Source organism: Bactrocera tryoni, chromosome 3, assembly GCF_016617805.1.
Source record: "Bactrocera tryoni isolate S06 chromosome 3, CSIRO_BtryS06_freeze2, whole genome shotgun sequence".
In the NCBI taxonomy this organism is placed as follows: domain Eukaryota; kingdom Metazoa; phylum Arthropoda; class Insecta; order Diptera; family Tephritidae; genus Bactrocera; species Bactrocera tryoni.
Genome location: NC_052501.1, coordinates 75,811,712 through 75,832,620, shown reverse-complemented (window position 1 = coordinate 75,832,620; position 20,909 = coordinate 75,811,712). Strand labels below are relative to the sequence as shown.

The 20,909-nt window shown below is 34.5% G+C and overlaps 1 protein-coding gene across 5 annotated transcripts in view; it reads right to left on the bottom strand.

Moving 5' to 3' along the window:
• The window catches only part of LOC120771612 (glycine receptor subunit alpha-2), a 34,464-nt gene that overhangs the window by 2,388 nt on the left and 11,167 nt on the right, over window positions 1-20,909 (bottom strand). The window contains exons 1-8 of one of the 5 annotated variants that reach the window (XM_040099696.1): window positions 13,367-13,535; window positions 10,097-10,399; window positions 7,609-7,685; window positions 7,437-7,536; window positions 7,198-7,352; window positions 3,620-3,709; window positions 581-736; window positions 49-419 (exon numbers count right to left, since the gene is read on the bottom strand). In XM_040099696.1, the coding sequence (XP_039955630.1) occupies window positions 49-419; window positions 581-736; window positions 3,620-3,709; window positions 7,198-7,352; window positions 7,437-7,536; window positions 7,609-7,685; window positions 10,097-10,155 (1,008 nt within the window). In that variant the 5' untranslated portion in view covers window positions 10,156-10,399; window positions 13,367-13,535. Of the gene's footprint in view, window positions 1-48; window positions 420-580; window positions 737-3,619; window positions 3,710-7,197; window positions 7,353-7,436; window positions 7,537-7,608; window positions 7,686-10,096; window positions 10,400-13,366; window positions 13,536-20,909 lie in introns of those variants that run through there. The other 4 variants (XM_040099697.1, XM_040099698.1, XM_040099700.1 and 1 more) reach the window with 4 other exon arrangements.

Sequence of the window (20,909 nt, the reverse complement as noted above, 5' to 3'; positions counted from 1 at the left end):
AAGTCAAGCAGCTGAAAGAGAAAAATTAAATTTCCAGAAAAGACTCACCTTCACATAGGCAACAGGCGGTATATCCGCTCTAAGACCGGTGAACATGGTGACCAAAGTTAACATGCATGTGACCAACAACGTCACACGACCCGGTATGGCATCCAGTCCCAACCAAAAACTAAACCAAGACAACATTACGACGAGCGATGACGGCGCGAACGTCTGTATGAGATGATGTCCGATTTGCCGCTCAAATCGGAAATACACTGTGAGACGTGAAAAATTGCCAACCTTCTCGGGCATATAGCCATCACTCTCCTCCAGTTCGAGCGGTTGGCCAAGGTTGTATTGCAGCAATTTGAGCTCGGGATTCAAAGTGACGCCAGAGTCGGACCAACGTAATTTCACTTTTTGATTATTCGATGAGACTATGTATGTAGAAGAGATAAGAAGAAGCAGAGTGGTAGCGAGAGGAAGAGAGAAAAAGTACACAGGGAAAGGTGGTGGCCAGGAAGGGAAGAGAGAGTGAGAGAGGTCAAGATGAAATCATTATTTAGCTATTCCATAAGCAATACTTAGTGCCACTTACAGCTTTCTATATATATGGGGCACACCTGTATGTCCATCGGATAGAGTTGGAATTCCATTTGACAGGCGATGATCGCATGCATTCGCGCCGCATAGCGTACCGTTTTATTTTTATATAAAGTCACTGAGGTGAATTTGTGCGTTAGTGTTGCTATCTCTGCAAAGAGAGCGTAGAAGAGAAGAGAGAAAACGAAATCGTGTTGCAAATATATAATCTTGAATTTATTAATACCGTGATATACATTTGAACGGAAGTATTTCAAACTCAAATTCGTGGGAATTGTGGGCAGGAGGTGGATGGGATGCATGACATGAGTAGGCGTGCGGCTAAGACGTGGACAGTTGGAAGGCAAAGGAGAACACAGCTCACAACAAATTTCTAACTTAATTAATATTCTACGTTGCTAAAACCTGAGACAACACTTGCAGTGGTTGGGAATATAGTAAGCGCTGATCTTTTAAGCCAAACTGGAGCTATAGAGCTATGTCAAATTGTTTTTGCATAAAATACTGAGAAAAGAAGATGTGCGAAGTAAAAATATGTTGTTTATACTAAAAAGTCTAAAGTCTACTTGCTGAAACAAAGCCGTGGTTTAAGCGGGAAATTATAATAAATATTCCTGATTCTGAGTCATCATCAGTACAGAAATAAGGGAGTGATCCTAGAACCATGCTCGCCTCCAATTGTAGAGATCGATTACAGTATTTCTAGTAGGGCTTCTATTGTTATTTAACATAGGCCGACTTGTAGTTTTTTTCTTTGTCGATAATTTTTTATATAATATATTTTTTAAAACCAAGTAGAGATCAGACATAATTAACACCAGTTCGTAACATGTGATACCTATCCTAGTTAAGTTAGAGGGTTCATTCTATTACAAGCGCCAACAGGAATCTCACTTGACAGCTTGGAACGCCCGTCCGTTATGATACCTAACTAACTTCTCGATATTTAGCATACAATCGTCTTAAATGGAGAAAGCGTTTTGAGCCTGCCACGAATTTTCTGAGGTAACTAATATCAGTTCCAACTATCTCTTCTGGTTCGTTGAGAGTTTTACTGCCGAGATGTTTCAACCTCAATTCTGCAATACCGGGCCAATGAAAGACAAAAGGACTGAATGGTTCTATCTTATCTTTCTTTACACATTGTCATTCGAGTAGATTTTTAACCTCAAAGCAAGAATGCCTATAGAACAATGCCCAGCAAGAGCTCCTACGATTTCGCAAGATAAAGAGTTCAGTATTTTACGCAGATTATATTTTAGATCGGAACGATCTCGCAGTTGCACAACGTCTTCCAAGCGCACGCGTGAGCCATAGGTGCAGTGCTAGAGCGCAAGAAGAATCGACATACTGCCATTCCGACGCGACAGGTGCCCCATTTTGCTAGGTCTCGTCTTATGACGACCAAGAAGTTTCAATTTCAGTCTAGCAAAAGCTGGACAATGGAAGTGAAAATAATTTTTCTAACTCTTTCCTCCATACAACTTTAAAAATTTGCGTCCGACAAGATTTTTAGGCATCCATGCGCCTACTGAACAATATCCAGTAATAACTCCACCGATTGCGGTAAGATGGTCCTTTGTAAAGAACAAGCAGTTCAGTAGATCTAACGCGTTCTATTTTCTATGCTAGGCCAGAATGATTCAGTCGAACCAGAGCTGATTATCGACCAACGCACGCTAAGCTCGACAAGGTAGTCCTAGAACGCAAGAGGGTATCCAACTCTTTCCTACCCCGAAGTAAGTAAGATAATGCTGCCGTCTCTTGCTAGTTCAGCGGTTTCTAGCGATTCCGCTTTGATCAGACACACAAACGATTCTGATAATATGCTCACTTCCCTGAAATAGACTGCACCTCGGAGCAGTACGTATACAGCCTTACACCCTTAAAGGTAGCCACTTCTGCCTGGAAAACACTACAGTGATCCTGTAGCCAAAAACTAAGTTTGACGGAGAGCTCCTTACAAAACACTCGTCCTCCAAACTTCCATTCGAGCTTCGACCCAATCCAAAAAAGCTTACTGTGACCGTTCTCTACGGCGACTTTTCCCCGTCTACTTATCCCGGTGGAGGGATTGTATGTGGGCAGAGAAAAAGCCCCCAGGAGTAGACGCTGCAAAGCTGCGGTATAAGTTTTCAGGGATGCAGTTGAAGAAATAAAACAACCAAGCTTAGGAATAGTAGACAATTTTGGAATAGTCTTTTCAGTGGTTTGATCACAGTATGGCAAATGGGGATACTTTTAAAGCCCAGAGTCGAGGAACAGAATAAAGATTGTCTTGAAAAAAAAACACGCAATACTGTTAACGCAATGAAAATAATTTTTTTATTGAAAATACATATTTTTTCAATTTTATTAGGGTGATCCTTCAAATAAAAAAATGTATAAATTATTTCTTGGGGTTTTTTACAATTATGTTAGGGTAGTCCTTCAAGCTACCAAAAAATAATTTTTCCAATTCTATTAGGGTGATCCTTCAAATTAAAAAAATGTATAAATTGTTGCTTGAATTTTTTTTTACAATTATATTAGGGTAGTCCTTCAAAATTGCAAAAAAAAAATAATTGTTTCATATCTACACAGAATGCTAATAAGAAACACGAATAAAATATTTATTATACGCAAGGAGCAACGAGACTACAAACTAAATATTAAAAGTGCACAACAACAACAGCAGAATATTGATGTTTAAAATAAATAACTAAAAAAAGCAATTAATCAAAAACAACTACACTAAACACTTCCTTTAAGGCGCTCATTAGAACACTTTAGGCGACTATCATACACTAAAAGGACTAAAATGAACAAATAATAAAATTTGCGTCCACCCTAAAGAAAACGCTGAGCTCACTCCTCATCGCTTTGCAGCCCGGACAGTACATTTGTGTTGCTTACTATGCAGTTATGTATGTAGATATGTATTTGAATGCTGATGTATGTGTGTAGGTGGGTGTGTGCTTGCAGTTTAAATCACACAAACAAAACAAAAACAAAAAACACATCATTTGGGCATTTCATTTTTTTATTTGTATACTTAATGTTTTATTGATATGAAAGTTTTTCGTCTCTCTTTGATCCTTGTCGCGCAGTAGAGAGCCAGAAGTTATATAAGGGCTGCCGAATCCTAGCGTACGAAGCACGTGGTCAATACAAAATCGATAAAATACGAGTAATAAAGATGACGAAAAATTCAATTAATAACTGAGAAGAAAAAATTTGCATAATTAATAATAAATAAAGGGTTTTCCAATAAGCGCGATAGGCAGATATACTTGTATGACTGTATTAGTGTTTTTTAAAAAACACACAATGTTTTGTTTTTGTTTTTGTGTTTGCTTTTGTTTTCTTTCTTCAACAAAAACAACGAAAACATTGCCACGTCTACTGCGCATACTCGAAAACCATTCAGAAGCGGCGACTTGTTGTTGCTTTTTTTTTTGCCATGGCTGATTTGTTCACCTGTCAAGGCGAGAATGACGTGAAAGCGCTGATGATTATGCAAATACCAATAAAAACAAACAGAACAGCACAAACAAAATGTTTTGAACTTGAAGTGAACTTAACCTGAAAACGCCCACCCACCCACGTGAGACTGGCTGACACAGCTACAAACAGCACTAGTTTGACAAACTGACAGAGAAGCGATGTAAAAGAGTAACAAAAACAAAAACTATAAAACACGTGCGCACATATCACTCAAATAAAATGCACTATGCGCACACAGAAGTACATGAAATCAAAATTGAGTATGCACATTAGGGTGGTACGAAAAAAGAAAAGAAGAAAGGAAAGAAAAAATGCTTGAAAAAACGTTAACTTCGGTTCCATTTAGGCTCGTATAATACCGTTCACTAAGTTTTCCATACAAGAACTGGACTTTGATCGAACACTTTATATGACAACTATATGTTATAGAAGTCGGATTTGAACAATATGTTCAAAGATTATAGCATTTGCTTGGATGGTTAGCACTCGCCTCCAGATACAGAAAAGTATTTAGGGTTCGTCCTAGATACGAGGCTTTAATGGAAGCCTAATACCGCTTTAATGGAAGCCTAATATAGCCAATGTCAGCCTAGAAATCCAGCGCAGGATAACTCTTGCCAATAGGTGCTACTTCGGACTGAGTAGGCAATTGAGAAGCAAAGTCCTCTCTCGACAAACAAAAACCAAACTCTATAAGTCACTCATAATTCCCGTCCTGCTGTATGGTGCAGGGTCTTGGACGATGTCAACAACGGATGAGTCGACGTTGCGAGTTTTCGAGAGAAAAGTTCTGCGAAAGGTTTATGGTCCTTTGCGCGTTAGCCACGGCGAATACCGCATTCGATGGAACGATGAGCTGTACGAGATATACGACGACATTGACATAGTTCAGCGAATTAAAAGACAGCGGCTACGCTGGCTAGGTCATTTTGTCCGAAGGGACGAAAACACTCCAGCTCTGAAAGTATTCGACGGGGGAAGCAGAGGAAGAGGAAGACCTCCACTCCGTTGGAAGGACCAAGTGGAGAAGGACCTGGATTCGCTTGGAATATTCAATTGGCGCCACGTAGCGAAAAGAAGAAAAGACTGGCGCGCTGTTGTTAACTCGGCTATAATCGCTTAAGCGGTTTCTATGCCAATTAAGAAGAAGAAGAATACCGAGATGAGACCAAAGATGGCATCGATTGCCTTGTACTGCTGCAGAGAAGACATTGGACAAAGATAGGGTCTTCTGGCTCTACGACACCATATTCAAGCTCATTATATTCTATGGGAACTTTGTGTGGTAGAGGGCCTTAAAAATGACCACACTCACAAGAAAGTTCGAGAGCGTCCAACGAGCGGCGTGTGTGTTGCAGCGTGAGTGGTACTCGGGGGCGTCCAATGAGAAGCACTCACTAGCATGTATAGCACACTACAAACCATGACACTTAACGCCATTTTTCATATAGTTCCCATAGATATCGCCCAGCGAAAGTTGCTATCAGACTCAGAAAATCTGCGATGAGCTAGCGAAGAGGTGTGTCGGTGCTTTCCTCACCTCATGTGCTCTACTAGCTGGGTTTCGCGGGAACTTGGCCAACGCTGAGCTACAAATGGTACAGACGCTGTCACAAGATCCTTATGGCCCAAAATTGATCGGAAGAGATATAGTAAGCTCTTTTCTCTTAGTAAGGCTAACCTCTAGCCAGTTGCGGGTGTTCTAGCAGACCATTGCCCTATCGGTATCCACGCTGGAATATTGAGAATCTAACCGGACGCCAGCTGCAGAAATTGTATAGAACAAGACGAGGTGGAAGCATCTCAGAACTTTCTTCCGTTCGAAAACCCTTTTTGAGAAGACAACGACGTGTGCAAAATTTTATGTATAATCAGATCAAAATGCTGACAACCATACTAAGGCAACCGTTAAGAGTTTTAGTAATACTTGTTAACTTCGATTTAATCTAATGCGAACGATATCAAGAGACGCTGCTGAAGAATGCTGCCTCTTAACGTTCACTAAGATGTACTCGCGTTTGGACCAGCTATCAGGGCCGTCTGTAGGCGTAAAAAAACAGGAGAAAACGCAAGAAAAGCAACACAATGTGTTAGCAATGGTGACAAACCGACAAACTAAAGGATGGTGAACCCACAGACTAATCCCGAACATCCATTGGTGAATAGAAAGACAACATAGGCACCTAGACTTCCACCTAACCCAAATACTAAGTGGAAAAGGATGCTTTTGAAACTATCTGCTCCGATTCTATCACGATCTCAGTCCGTACTATCCGACGAGCACAGAGTGCATAGAAGACTCTGAGTATATTTCTGAGTATTTTTTCAATGCCCTCGTCAAAATCAAATGTATGGGAAAAGTTAAAAACTTCACTTGGCGTTAGTTTTTCGGTGAATAATTTGACAACACTCATGTGTCAGTCCTCTGGCAAATGGAAAGCTGTCAGCGATGCGTCGGCTCCAATTATGACAAAACTGAGACATATACAGAATATTAGGCGTCAGTCAGTCCGTATAATAAATAGATGAGACTTAAGTCTCTCTCTCCCATGAATTAATACTTAATCCTGTGGTTCCTTGGGAGAGATATGAGTTGGGAATTGGTTAGGTTATGTTTAGCGAATTAAAGTTCCGTACTCCGGCTTTCGATGCTTACTTTTAGCATGACGTGGACGTAGCAGATTAGTATATGACTAAGTTTAGTAGCACTTTTTTATATCGGATGTTTTTCTGGTTTCGAAGTCGTTCTATTCCATTTTCATAATTTGATCAATTCTATAATCCATAGACTTTTACAAAAATACTTTCAACTTAAAAAAAATTAAGGTCTAATCCTGCTTCGATCTGAATATTTTTGAGACCAAATTAAACATAGCTCAAAACAACCTAAAAAAAATGAACCACCCTAATGTATGGTAAAATAGCATATATGCATATGTAAATAGAGTCAAGTTATGTAAAAGAAATAATGTTTATTTGAGTATGTGTTAGCAATGAAATTCTTAGCAATATATCAAATCTACATACAGAAAACAGTGTGTCACAAAACAACGTACACTCACACGCGCAAACATGAACATCACTACACAATAATCAAATCAAATGGCATGCAAGGCTCACACTCACCGGCAATTTTCGAATTCAAAAAATATGGATCCGGTTGCCAGAGATTATCGAAGAATTCTGGAAGTAGTGTCACATAATCATCGCCCTCCTCGAATATATCATCGGAGACCTCGAGCCTTGATTCGTTCCAACGCTGATGTATAAACATATCTACCCTGCAAATGTTAAGAAACATATTGTGGTTATTGCTGTTGTTGTCGTAAATGTGGTTACGTTAGCAATTTTTAGTGTGCACTTACCTAAAGTCCATATCCTCTACATTGATTGAGTTAATATCTACAACAAATATGCTAAAGTCTACTATCACTGGAGAGCCTTTCTTGGAAGGTGGTCTCATTTCTGTTGAATGCAAATATTCGAAAATACAAAAGGTTTGTTAAAAATTGTGTATGTTTTCAAGTGCTCACTCACCCTTGACATAATTAGGTGGAAGGACTACGCGAGGTTTGGCCGTGTAGTTCATTAAGGCATCCGTTGAATCAGTCAGCCTGTGGAAATATACATATTTATATACTATACTAAAATGGATTTCTAAGGTTGCAAAAGATGTGTTGATAATAAAGCAGTGAGTCCAATTTCCAGTCGTTTTTAAGTGATCCATAAGTTCTTAAAAGATATTCGCTTCCTATAAGCATATTGAGCAGTTCTAAGATGTCAGAGTCCCACTTCAAATTTAGTTTGAATTTACTGATACTGAATAAACCTTACTTAATTTATTTTAAGAAGTCTACTTTCTGCAGACTTCGAAAAAACATGATCGAATTTCGATACAGCGCGAATCTGGAAGCTTCAAAATCTATTGTGAAAAATTAGCCATTTTGTCTCAGCTTCATCAGACTGGGAATAGGTCGCAATTTTGATTTCTTATTACGATCTGAGCCGGACGATTGGCCCCTCCTTTGATTCGACGTGAAAGAGTTTCTGTGATAACCTTTCTGTAGAAAAGAAATTGTTAGCGAAGAAGACTTTAGGAGATTTTAAAAAAACCTGAGGGCCGGTCTGTAGGTTCTTAAGAAATATTCGCTTCGTAAACGCAGAGCAATTCTAGTATGTTAGAGACAGCACTAAAGGATCCATAGCCTTTTTGGGATCATTTATGTGTATGATAGGCCCAAGTTTCCAGTTGGAACTCAGTTTGAATCTATAGTGACCGAATGAAAGCTACATGCTTTATCTCAACCGATTTGTGTTTTTCAGACTTCAAATGAACATTGTATAAATACGAAACTGCGCTAATTTAGAAGCTTCAATATCTATTCTGAAGAATTAACTATCTTGTCTCAGTATAACCAGACTGGGAATAGGTCGGAATTTCGCTGTCTTCTTACGGTCTACTGCCGGATGGCTGTACCTTTTGTTAGCTTGACGAAAAGAGTTTCTGTAAACTTCTTTCAAGAAGATCTTAAAACATTTCAAAAAAAACTGAGTTCCGCTGGAGTTAGGTTCGGATTTGTTAACTTGTTAGCAGTTTAACTAATTTCGAAACAATAGTTTATGGTGATTACATACTCACACCCCAACTAAAGGTCTCCTCAAGCTTCTCAAAGTTTCGCCGGACTACTGTTTACAAATCAAGGACTTCAAAGCTACCAGAACGCTTGGAATGGCTTCTGTACTTATTAAAACACTTTTTGTAAGACCGAAATACAGCCTCAGGAACATGGGTGCGGAGCTCGTACTATCTTGATGGATACCCCCTTCCGTTATTATACAAATGTAGGTATTACTTTGGTACTGGTAGGTAACTAAGGATCAGACCCTCTCAACGTACAAAAACATGGACAACGGCGAACCGAGATGAGAAACAACTTGGAGCACTCAAGAGAAGTGTTCTCCGAAGGGTCTTTGGAATCGTCCGCGTGAACGATGAGTACCGAAGAAGATAAAGTATGAGCTCTATAGCGACATGTATATAGTTAAGCGCATAAATCTCCAATTAATATGCTGGTTAGGCCATGCCGCACGCCCAGAAGACGATGCTGCAACGAAAAATTTCTTCGATTCAAGACCGATAGGTGAACAACGGAGCAAGGCACTTATAGCATTGGAGAGATCACAAGATCTTTGGATCGTCCACCTGAGCGACGTGTACCAAAAAAGATGGAACCACGAATTGTATGAGCTCATCAGTAACATGGTTAAGAGCATAAAACTCCAACGAGCCATTCCGCACATGTGGAAGATGATGCTCCAACGAAAAGCTTACACGTTTCGTGACCCAAGGGTGGACAACAGAGTAAGAGCGCAGACACTACCAATGGAAGGACCAACCGCATAGGGACCTCTCTGCACTTGAGTTGTACAACCAGCGTGATTACGTAAAGGATAGAGAAAGCCGGCTAAGTTTCATATTCTCGAGGCACACCGACTCCTGCTTAAAGTTCTAAAAAAGAAGAAGTGCCTGCAGAGCCACAAAATAATCGGAATTTATATTGTAAGCGTTTTATTTAACAAATAGTCAGCGACCGACTTTTTCTGACGCCTTTCATAGTAAAGACTGAGTAGTTTACTAGGCGATGGTGCCAAGGTTCAATATGTTTTTACATAGATCATGCATAAAGCAATACTTCAGTTACCTAAGGCCTCAAGGGCCTCAACACGTTTTCCCGTCCCAAATATAACACTAACTCTGTCTCAAATAAAACAATCAGCAGTAAGAGTACTCAACGCCCACCAATCCAGCCCTTTCCTCAGAACTAATCACACTACAGCTCATAAAATATATGTAAGCGCTATCGGTCTCAATTAAACTCGCATTAGGTTAACGACTATTTTTCATTATAATATTTACACACACTCATATTTTTCGCCACGACTGTTATCCGGTCACCTTATGCAATGTGTTGTCAACTTTATGAATGGAATATGTAAACAAAATATAATGCATGAGCTCACTTACCAAATCCATATCAATCCCAGACTGCATGGCAATAGTAGATTTATGTATTTATCCAGCATTATGATAATCACAGTGGATAATAAAAAAAATGTTTCAACTCATCTCACTTGGTATCGTTGTGAGATTGTCATAGTTTGCTGGCGTATGCACTGCAAGGCAAATTAACGGTAAATGAAAGCAATTATTCTATTATTTTAGCAGCGTTCCACAACTAGGCGCTAATGAGTTTTAAATTAGTCCATTCGAAGGAGCACAGATATTTCGTATTTTTTTTGTTTTTTTTTTACGCGAGTTTTACTATTTCTAAATTAATATTAATTAAATATAAATAATTTATTATATTCATATACATATTTAATTAATTATAATTATTTTATTTATTTTTTTAATTTATTACACTTTTATAAAATTTTTATTAAAAACAAATTTTAACCTTTTAATATTATTTGTTATTCGTTAATTAAAATATTTATTTTTTTAATATATTTTTTCCGTTATAAAATTTTTGTACTGAAAATACTTTTTAATATTTTTTTATCCGATTAAGATAAAAAAACATATACTACGTACAGTAGCGATCAAAACCGTTCGGAAGTTCGTCACTTCTGCACTTGCCGTGCAATATTTATACTGTTAGCTGAAACTTTACCAAATTGGAAGTGTTAGATCTTTCTTTCAGTACCCGCCGGTGGAAGCAAATGAAGAGGAAGTCCAACACTTCGTTAGAGAGAGCAGGTGGAGAAGGACCTGGCTGCACTTGGTATCTCAAATTGCTGGCTGGCGCGCTGTTGTTAACTCGGCTATAAACGAAAGGTTTCATTCGACATTGGAAAAAAAACATTGGAGCAAAGGATGTTTCTTTGACAGAAAGTGGCCTTTATATTCGTAAAATTGCTGGTTAGTTCAAGTTAGCCTTAAGAACTGTTGTAGCTATAAGAAAATGATACAATGTAGTTTGTTCCCTGAACGGAGGAAACGCCCACGATTGTTAATAAAGGCTGATCCTATGCAAATAGTGAAACGACTATATTAGAGCACCGAAGGAGGCTGCAAGCGCCATCAATAAACTGCCAACGAATGGATCGTTCGAAGAGCTCTTCAACGAAATTAGTTTGTGACCGTCGTTAAACAGAAGGAGAGCAGGTTCCTTCTGTTTAACGACGATCACAACCTCATTTCTTTGAAATTAAGATATTAAGACACGTCTAAAGTTTTGTAAGGAGCATAAAAACTGGTCCGTGGTAGACTGGAAAAAGTTGTATGGTCGGATGAAACGAAAATCAATCGCTACCATTCGTATAATAAACAGTAATACTGGCATCGCTCACAAGAAAATCTTCAACGACATCATTTGCGATATACTGTAAAATGTGGTGGAAGTAGTTTCATGGTATGGGAGCTGTTTATCTTGTGGAATATTGGGCCGTTGAGCAAGATCACTTGAATTTTGTAAAAAGAAGGCTATTTGAATATTTACAGTCAAATTTGTCGGACTTTATGGACAATTAGGCTTATCCAGAGGAAAAGATCGTTTTTCAATAGGATAACGAACAGAAAAACACTGCCTAAATTGTTACTGGATGGCTTCAAAGTGAACGATTTCAACTCATCCAATGGCCACCACCAAGTCTGGACCTTAACCCAATTGAGAATTTTTGGGCTACTGTAAAGAGGAGATTGTGCAATTACCGAACAGCGCCGAGCAATATGATAATATTCAAGCTGTCGTAAAAAGTTTTACAGCACTTAAAATGCAAAAGTGGCGAACATCAGCACGGTTTCGCTCGCCACTGTACATTACATTATTTATTTATTTTTTCTAACTAGTATTTTCACCTTTTTTAACTTCTGTGTTATTATCTTATACATGTGTTAATTTTTTTGTATTTATATTATTTTTATGAGTAGAATAAGTAAATATTTTTTATAACGTTTTTGAAATTGAATAAAAAAATATTTTTTTTTGATTAACTATATTATTTAATTTTTTTAATTTATTTTTTCCGTTTTTTTATTTTTTTTTAAGAAAAATATTTCAAAATATATAGACGTATGTTATTGTTTGTGTTTTTTCAAATTTTAACGAGCAAAATAAGCAAAACTGTTATTTTTACATATTTTTTTTTGTAATAGCTGTTCATTAACGTTGATTAAATACCTATTACAAGTCATTTTTATTGTTTACTTTTTTTAATATATTTTTATTACGTAACTTTTTTTAATATTTACCCGTTAAAAAGCGCAAAATTTAATTTAATTTAAATTATATATTATTTCAATTTTAATTTTTTCTATTTTTTATTTAATATTTTTGTTCAATATTTATTTTTTTTTTATTTTATCATTAAAATTTTTTTATAACTAATTTATTATACCAAAATACTTAATAAAACTTTTTTAATGCCAAAGTTTGTTTACTAAAAAGTGAAAATATTTACTGTTTTATTTAATTACAATGACATTTACACTATTATTAAATATTTGTATACACACATATTGTATATAGAGAATATTATTTTTAAATATATTTTGATATCTTTCATTGTGAAATTTGGTATTTGTTTTTGTTTTTCTCAAATATTCGTATAAAGAAAATTTAAATTTTTTTTATTATATTTTTACAGTTTTATTTTATGATTTTTATTTTGTTTTTAATTATTTGTAATTCTTTCATATAACTTTTTACTGGTTTTGCTTGATTTTTTATTTTATGTATTTGTATTCTTTTTTTCAAATATTTTTTTTTTTATAATTTCTTAGTGTTTTGTATAAAAAAAGAGTAGTTTAATAATGTCATTTCATCGAATTTTTTTATTAGTTTTTTTTTATTGTTTTTGTATTTAAATTACACTTTTCATATACACCAGCAATTTATTTTACATATTTGATATATTTTTAAAAATTGTAATTTTTTTAATTCTCATAATTACCAATAAATTTTTTTAAATAATATTAAAATTTTAGTATTTTTTTTTAAATTTTTTTACATTTTTTTTGTAATTATTTTTAAATTTTTGTAAGATTTTCTTTCAATTATTTGTAATATTTCTTTGTTTTTTTTGTATTGTTTTTTTTTTTTTAATTTTTGATCAAGGGCATCATAAGGCCTTTCGTATTAAAAATAAATATTTTGAAATTTTATTTATGTATATTTAAATATTTTTATAATTTATTTTATTTTTATTTATTTATTATATTTCTTATTCCACCACAATTTGCACCCTCTCTCATAATTTTAAGGATAACAGACACATATTTACACACACTCACATATGTATTTATCGACACACTGTAAAAAATAAACCGTTTATTGCCTGATGACGCTACGTCCTTTTCATAGTTCGTATTAGCGACAGAAACCGATTTGTCAACCAGCTGGGCTTGCGATCAATTACAGAATAAATGCGATTCACTAATTTTAAGATAAACGAGCGAGCTGCCAAGTCGCTGATCATTAGCGGTGCGCTAAAACTAAGTGAGCGCTTCAGGCTTTGCTAACTACAAGCCTGCATGTACATTCATGTACATATGTATATACATACAAATATACGTACATGAGAATGCATGTGTGTGTGTTTGTTTATGAATAAATTCCAATTGCCATCAACGCCTTAGCAGCACACACGGACACGCTGACCATAGCCTATCTACCTGCTCATCTCCATATTTTCGCATATACGCTAATAAAACGGCGAATAATCAAGGAATGAGGAGGCTGTGCGCTCACACTGGTCAACAAAAGTATTTAACTTTTAATACTGGAATTAAAATTTTCACAAAAAATTTCATACCAACAATGCGAAGCAAAAATTTATGTTAACCAGTGTTATGGGCATAGCGTGTCGCGTGCCATTTTCGTTTAAGCCTATCACTGGTATTTATTTCCTATGGATCTAGTAAAATACTATCACACACACACACGCACTTACATACATTAAAGCATTTTTGTGGATATAAGTAAACTTATATACTATATATTTTATAAAACGAATGACTAACCTTCGGTTTGTCCTAAAGTAGGTGTGTGTGTATGTGTATACGCTACGTTAATGCAATTCGCCGGCAAAGACAACAACAATTTCAATACTTAGTGGGCAATTTTCCATAGTTAAAATCGGAGATTCACACCTTTTTTGACACAATGGTATATATATAACGGTTTAGTTTTGTAGATATGTAAATAAATAATTTTGTTTGTATTTATAGACAAGCGCTTTTGTTATTATAATCTAATTTTATTTGTTTTTCTTTCTTTTTTCGTCATTGTATATATACATTTGGCTTTTTATCGACTTTTTTCCGCCGTTCATTTCGTCAGTTGGTCATTTTGTTCATAGAAGAATGCTATAAATAAAGCCTTACATTCAAATAAATTTATTGGCAGAGTAAATGAGCACCCTCAAGGTAATTAGCGGTATGCCATTGTTATATTAGACATTTCCCGGAATGATTATGCGTTCTAAATGTGACAAGTTACTTACTTCATACATATATATATACATATATATATAATATCTACTACAAAGAACGTCTTTTAATAAACAAAAAATCTTTAAAATTGTTAAAAATGTTACTTATCCTTGATAGACTTTTTATAAGTGAAATAACGGTATATTTTGGTAGGCTTAACTATCCCTTTTGAGTGTTTCTGGTTGTTTTGTTCTTTGATGTTTATTCTACCTCTACTTGCAACTAATTTCACAGCTTATGAAACATATTATGGAAATTTAGGAGTTCACCTAAGACTGGGAATGTTCTATAAGCTGTAAGAAATATTTCTAATGGAGTAGTCCATTACACATCTACATTACACATCCATTACATCTAAACGATTCTAACTTTATCTTTTCAAATTAATATTTTTATATTATGTTTTATAAAAAAGTTTCTTTTCCGCGAAAAAACCGAAAAATATCCGATTTTTGCGTTAAAAGTTGCTTTTTTCATAGATAAAATGATGAAAAATGATGTTCGATAGAACTGGAACAAAAGATTTTGTAATCGGAAGAAACTAGTTTGGTACAGGGTCTGACAAACTTATATTATCTCCAGGGGCCATGGGTTTCGATTATTTTTTATCGATGTCTAAATATTGATAACTAATTTCATAATATCTCCATTTACGTTATACAGTAAAGCGGCTGATATTTTCAGGTAAACAACAAGTTAGACACTCAAAGAGTGTTTGTGATAAGAGGCAAGAGTGAGATAAAAAGCGAGAGAGAGCTCATTCTTAGATCAAAATATCAAGAAAACAATAAAAAAGCATTTTTCCTCCACTTGCGAACGAATATGTCAAAATATCACCACTGCGTATGAGTAACCTCAAATTTTCTTAATAAAATAATGATATAAAAATTACTTTCCAACATAGATAGCTACTTAAAAATATTTAGTGAAGATGGATAAAATACAAAACAACAACAAAAAAGTAACTTCAGTTGACTTAAGCTACAATATGCTACACAAATACAAAATATTCCTTAAAAGAACTTTAATCGTTCAGTTTGTATGGCAGCTATATGCTATAGTGATCTGGTCTGAGCAATTTCTTTGGAGATTGCATTATTGACATAGAAAATAATTCATGTCAAATTTGAAGAAGATATCCTTTCAAGTTAAAAAGTTTTCCATACTGATACTTGAATCTGATCGTTCAGTTTGTAAGGCATCTATATAGAAGTATGTATGAACAATTTCTTCGAAGATTACACCGTTATCTTGGGCAATAACCCTTGCCAAATTTGATGAAGATTTCTCGTCAAATAAATAAATTCCCCACAAGCATTTGATTCCGAGAGTTCAGTTTGTATGGCAGCTATATGCTGCAGAGTCCCGATCTGAACAATTTCTTCGAAAAATGCATCGTTACGTTAGACAATAACTTATGCCAAATTTGATGAATGTTTCTCATCAAACAAGAAAGTTTTCCCTACAAGCACTTGATTCCGCGCTTTCAGTTTGTATGACAGCTATATGCTATAGTTATCCGATATCGACCGCTCTTACAAATAAGCGGCTTCTTGGTGAGAAAAGCACGGGTGCAAAGCTTCAGCTCAACATCTTTTAGACGAACAGACTGACGAACAAACAGAGCAATGTTAATGGTAGCTGACGAACAAACAAAAATGGCTTAATCGACTTAGTTATCGTGCTGTTATTATATATATATATACTTTATAGGGTCTCTAACGTTTTCTTTTGAGTATTACAAACAACGTGGCAAACTTATATAACCTGTTCAGCGTATACTACAATTATAAGACCACCGAGGCGTATGAGTAACTTTGAATGTGTGCAATAAAAGTGAGAAATAACATTTAAGTTCCATCTGAAAGTTATCTTTGTTGCGAAAATTAAGCAAAATTAAACAAAAAATTTACTTAAAAATAGTAATATAATAATTAATTTTATTAAAAATTTATTCATGAAAATTTTTAATTTGTTTTTTTGGTTTTTTGCTGCTTAAGTGCCACCCTAATGCACTCAAGCTACCGTATGTATGTATTTATGGCACATATAGTGTTACGTAAATGCATTCTAATAAATTGAATTGAAATACTCAATTGATTTTCAAACATCCGATATCGATTCCGCATATAACCACAATTTGTAACCAACTAAGTGGCTAGAGAAAATTATATGAAGATATATACATAGTTTTATGTAGGTATGTATGTATGTATGTATTGACAGCTGGATGTGCGCGCAAATATTCAAGTGCAATTATGCGCTTGTTTCGGTTTTCTATAAGACGCTAACACGCTTACTTACACATCAGTGATATATGTAAGTGATAAGTGACTTTCATAAAGTATTGTGACTGGATGAAACTGCTTTGTGGTGGATATTACTAGTTAAATGGCTTGAAAGAGTTTTTCTCTTGTTAATTATCTTTTCTTTTTGTTATTTATTTTTTTCGATTTTTAAGCTTTTTCTGTATGCATATGTAATTTAAAAAAAAAATTTAATATTAAAAAAAAATAATTAAAAAAATTTAAAATCGTTTTTTTATTTTTGTTATATTTTTGAGAATATTTTTTAATTTTTTTAATTTTTTTAATTATAAAATTTGTTTCGAAAAATTAATTAGAATTTTTTTTTTAATTATAAAGTTTTTTAAATAAATTAATTTGAAAAATTTAATATCTGATTAGATTTTTTTAAACTTCATTTAAATTTTTTTTTATATTTCTTTATAATTTTTTTTTTTTTTTTAGTTATAAAGTTTTTTTAAAAAATTAATTTAAAAAAAATTTAATATCTGTTTAGATTTTTTTTTTAACTTAATTTACATTTTTTTTTTAAATTGTTTTTTTTTATTTTGTTTAATTATATTTTTTATATTTTTTTTAAATTTTTTTAACTTATTTAAATTTTTTTTTCTTTAAATTGATTTTTTTTTTATAAAGTTTTTTTAAAAAAATTTTAATATCTTTTAGATTTTTTTTAACTAATCAAGACAATATATTTTTTTAAACATTTTTTTTTTAATTTTTATATTTTTTTAGATTTTTAACACCCTTTGTACGAAATATTGAAATTTCACAACCACGCCTTCTTCCAATATAAAGCTTTTTGAATTCCATTATTTTTTATGATTTTGATATATTTGTGAGCATATTTTTTTGTTTTTATATTATAAAATATATTTTGTAGGAAATTTGGTTCAATCATTTGTGTATACATATAATTGTGTGATCTAATTGTAGTAATAAATGCGTTTATTTTGTTGTTGTTGCACTATGAGAGTATTGAAATTCCTATACAGAAAAATTCGTACAGTCGTCATGCCATACAAATAATAACCTTTAATCATTAACAAGTCAATCAAATTTGTTGCTGAATTTGCTACCGTCAACACAGCTTACAACAACAAAACTCACATCAACAAATCTCGCACCCATACACTAACACCTATACACTCTCACCCCCAATTTGTTTATACTAAATATTGACTAAAAGCATTTCATGGCCATGACATTGACCATAGGCTGTGCCAAAAGCATTAGTCTAGGCATTAAAGCTGTTACATAACCTAACTAATGGCTTTGAAGCAAGCACAAAAATCTGAAAAACGGTTAACTCCAAAATGTGAAGTTCAATACGCAAACGCTCGTTTTATGTGTTCTGTCTAACGTTGAGCGTGTGAATGAGTCATTTACGTAAGTTTGCATACATACAAATACACACGCATACTTTTGCATGGTTGTTGTTTTGTCAGGATATTATTTCTGGTTGTGCTGACAGTTTTACGATTTGATTATGATTACAATGAATAATTATTAACGAACACACAGGGGAAATAGTTGTAATGAAAAAAAATCAAAATTGTTTATACAAAGAGCAAATTGTAGTTAGCCTCTAAAGCAGTTCACCTCAGCCTGAAGATTTTTATTTCTCTCCACAAATATTTCAATTACCATTTCACCATTTTCAATCCCTCTCCACTCTCTCTCTCTCTCTCTCTCTCTCTCTCTACATACTCCGAATCACATAGCCTCCGATTACGGCAGCGCATTGATTTAACTCAAGTCAAATATGAGTCAGTTTTCAGTATTCGATCTGAAGAAATTCGAAGAAATTATCGGTCCATATTTCTTCAAAAATGATGACGTTGAGAACGTAACCGTCAATAGCGACTGTTATCGCGGCCGACTATTTGATGCCTGAAATTGAAGCTGGTGATCTCCGCAACATTTGGTTTCAACAAGACAGCGCCACTTCCCATACATGGCATCAATCAATGGATTTATTGAGAGAACACTTTGGTTAGCATATAATCACGTTTTGCGCCGTTCAATTGGCCACCAAAATCATGTGATATCACATCGAAAGACTTTTTCCTGTGAGGATATGTACAGTCTATGCGGACAATCCCGCTTCGATTCAGGTTTTGGAGCAAAACATCACGCGTGTCATTTGTCAGTTACCAGTCGAATTGCTCGAACGGATCATCGAAAATTGTACTCAACGGATGGACGATCTGAGATGTAGCCGCGGCCAATATTTGAAAGAGGCATTCTTCAAAAAGTAAATGCCAAAGAGTGTTCGTTCGAATGATAATAAACATTCCCCATTAAATTTGGTTTTACTTAAAAAAAAAAGTAGAGAACCTCGAAATGGATCATCCTTTGCCTATGAATCAATATCGTTGGAGCTTTACAAAACAATCCCAGAAGCTATTGAGATTACTGCCAACGCGACTCGACCGATGAACTGCCAACAATCAAACTTAGGCTCACTTGGTTCTGGTTACCGGTTCTTACCCTTATAAAAGATGGCATTTTGAGAAAATATATCAGATTCGAGATTTGTTTAGGCTCTGAAAAAACTTTTCAGTATCTATTTGAGTTCTAAAATCTTTAGCTGTCAAGTTAGGGGAGAAGAAATAAACGACTTTCTGTGCTCTGGAGATCGAATCGGAACGAGAATTTTTAATATGATTTATAAGTGCTGTCAGTCAGTAAGAAAGTGAGAGAGAGGTGGTAATAGCGAGAGAGGATATGGAGAGAGAAGCAAATATGCGCTCACAGTCTGGTGGAGAAAGGCAAAGAGAGAGATGGAAAGTAGAGAGATATAAAAAGAGTGGAGAGATAGTAAAGATTGAGAGCGATTACAGTGATAGTGAGAGAGAAAGAAGACAGAGAGAGAAAGAGAGTAAAGTGAATTAGAGTGAATAAACTCTCTAAAATGCTGAAAATAAAGCTTAAGGATGTATAAAATATTGTTTGTTAGAAATTGTTGGCCTTTTCTTTTCTTTCTACCGATTTTCTCCGTGTCTATGATATGCAAAGCAGAAGAAAAGACATAAGCGGGGACAAAAAGCCAATACTTGTAATATTTATACCCTTAAAAGGGTATATTTAGTTTGGCAGCAAGTTTGTAATACCCAGAAGGAAACATCGGATAAATAATAAGCATAATAAGCTAAGTCGATTTAGTCATGTTCATCCGCCGGTACGCGAACTAGTCCTTCAGTTTTTGAGATATCGCTCTAAAACTTTGCACACGTCATTTTCTCTCAAAGAAGCTGCTCATTTGTCGAAACCACCAACATCGGATCATTAGAGCTTATAGCTACCATACAAACTGACCAATCAAAATCAAGTCCTTGTATGGAAAACTTTTTTCATTTGAGGAGTTATCTTCACGAAATTTGATAGGAAGTAATGTCAAAGACAATAACGGAATCTTCGAAGAAATTTTTCAAATCGGATCACTATAGCTTATGGCTACCATACAAACTGACCCTAAAAATCAGGTTCGGTGCAAGGTTTTTTCTTGTTTTTGTTTTTTTTTTTTTTTGTTTTCATTTAAGGTGAATATAAAGAAAAAATGTATTTCGAATAAAAAACATTAAAAAAACTTTAATTTTTACAAATCTCACTTTCGTTGTACTATCAAACCTCTAAACTATAACTATTGATTAAATTTCTTAAAAAAATATTTAAACATCAGCGATTAAATGGGTTAATATCAGCGCACGGTTGCTAATGTAAATAACAGTTATAACTGTCTGTATACATACTTATATTTATTATTAAAGCCAAACACTTTCATTATGAATTTGCATGAAAACGGTCACACACACACACGCACGCATACGAAGGGCTAAAATCGCGCAATCTCAGCTCTACAATAATGAGCGGGAAAATGCAGGCTTACATTGCAAAAGTATGTCCTTTACTTATATACTACAATACATATGTATATAATATACAAAATGACATACATACATATTTAATATATGTACAAGAATAAATAACGAAGATTTGCTAAAATGTTTTGCGTTGGGATTTTCCATTGTTAT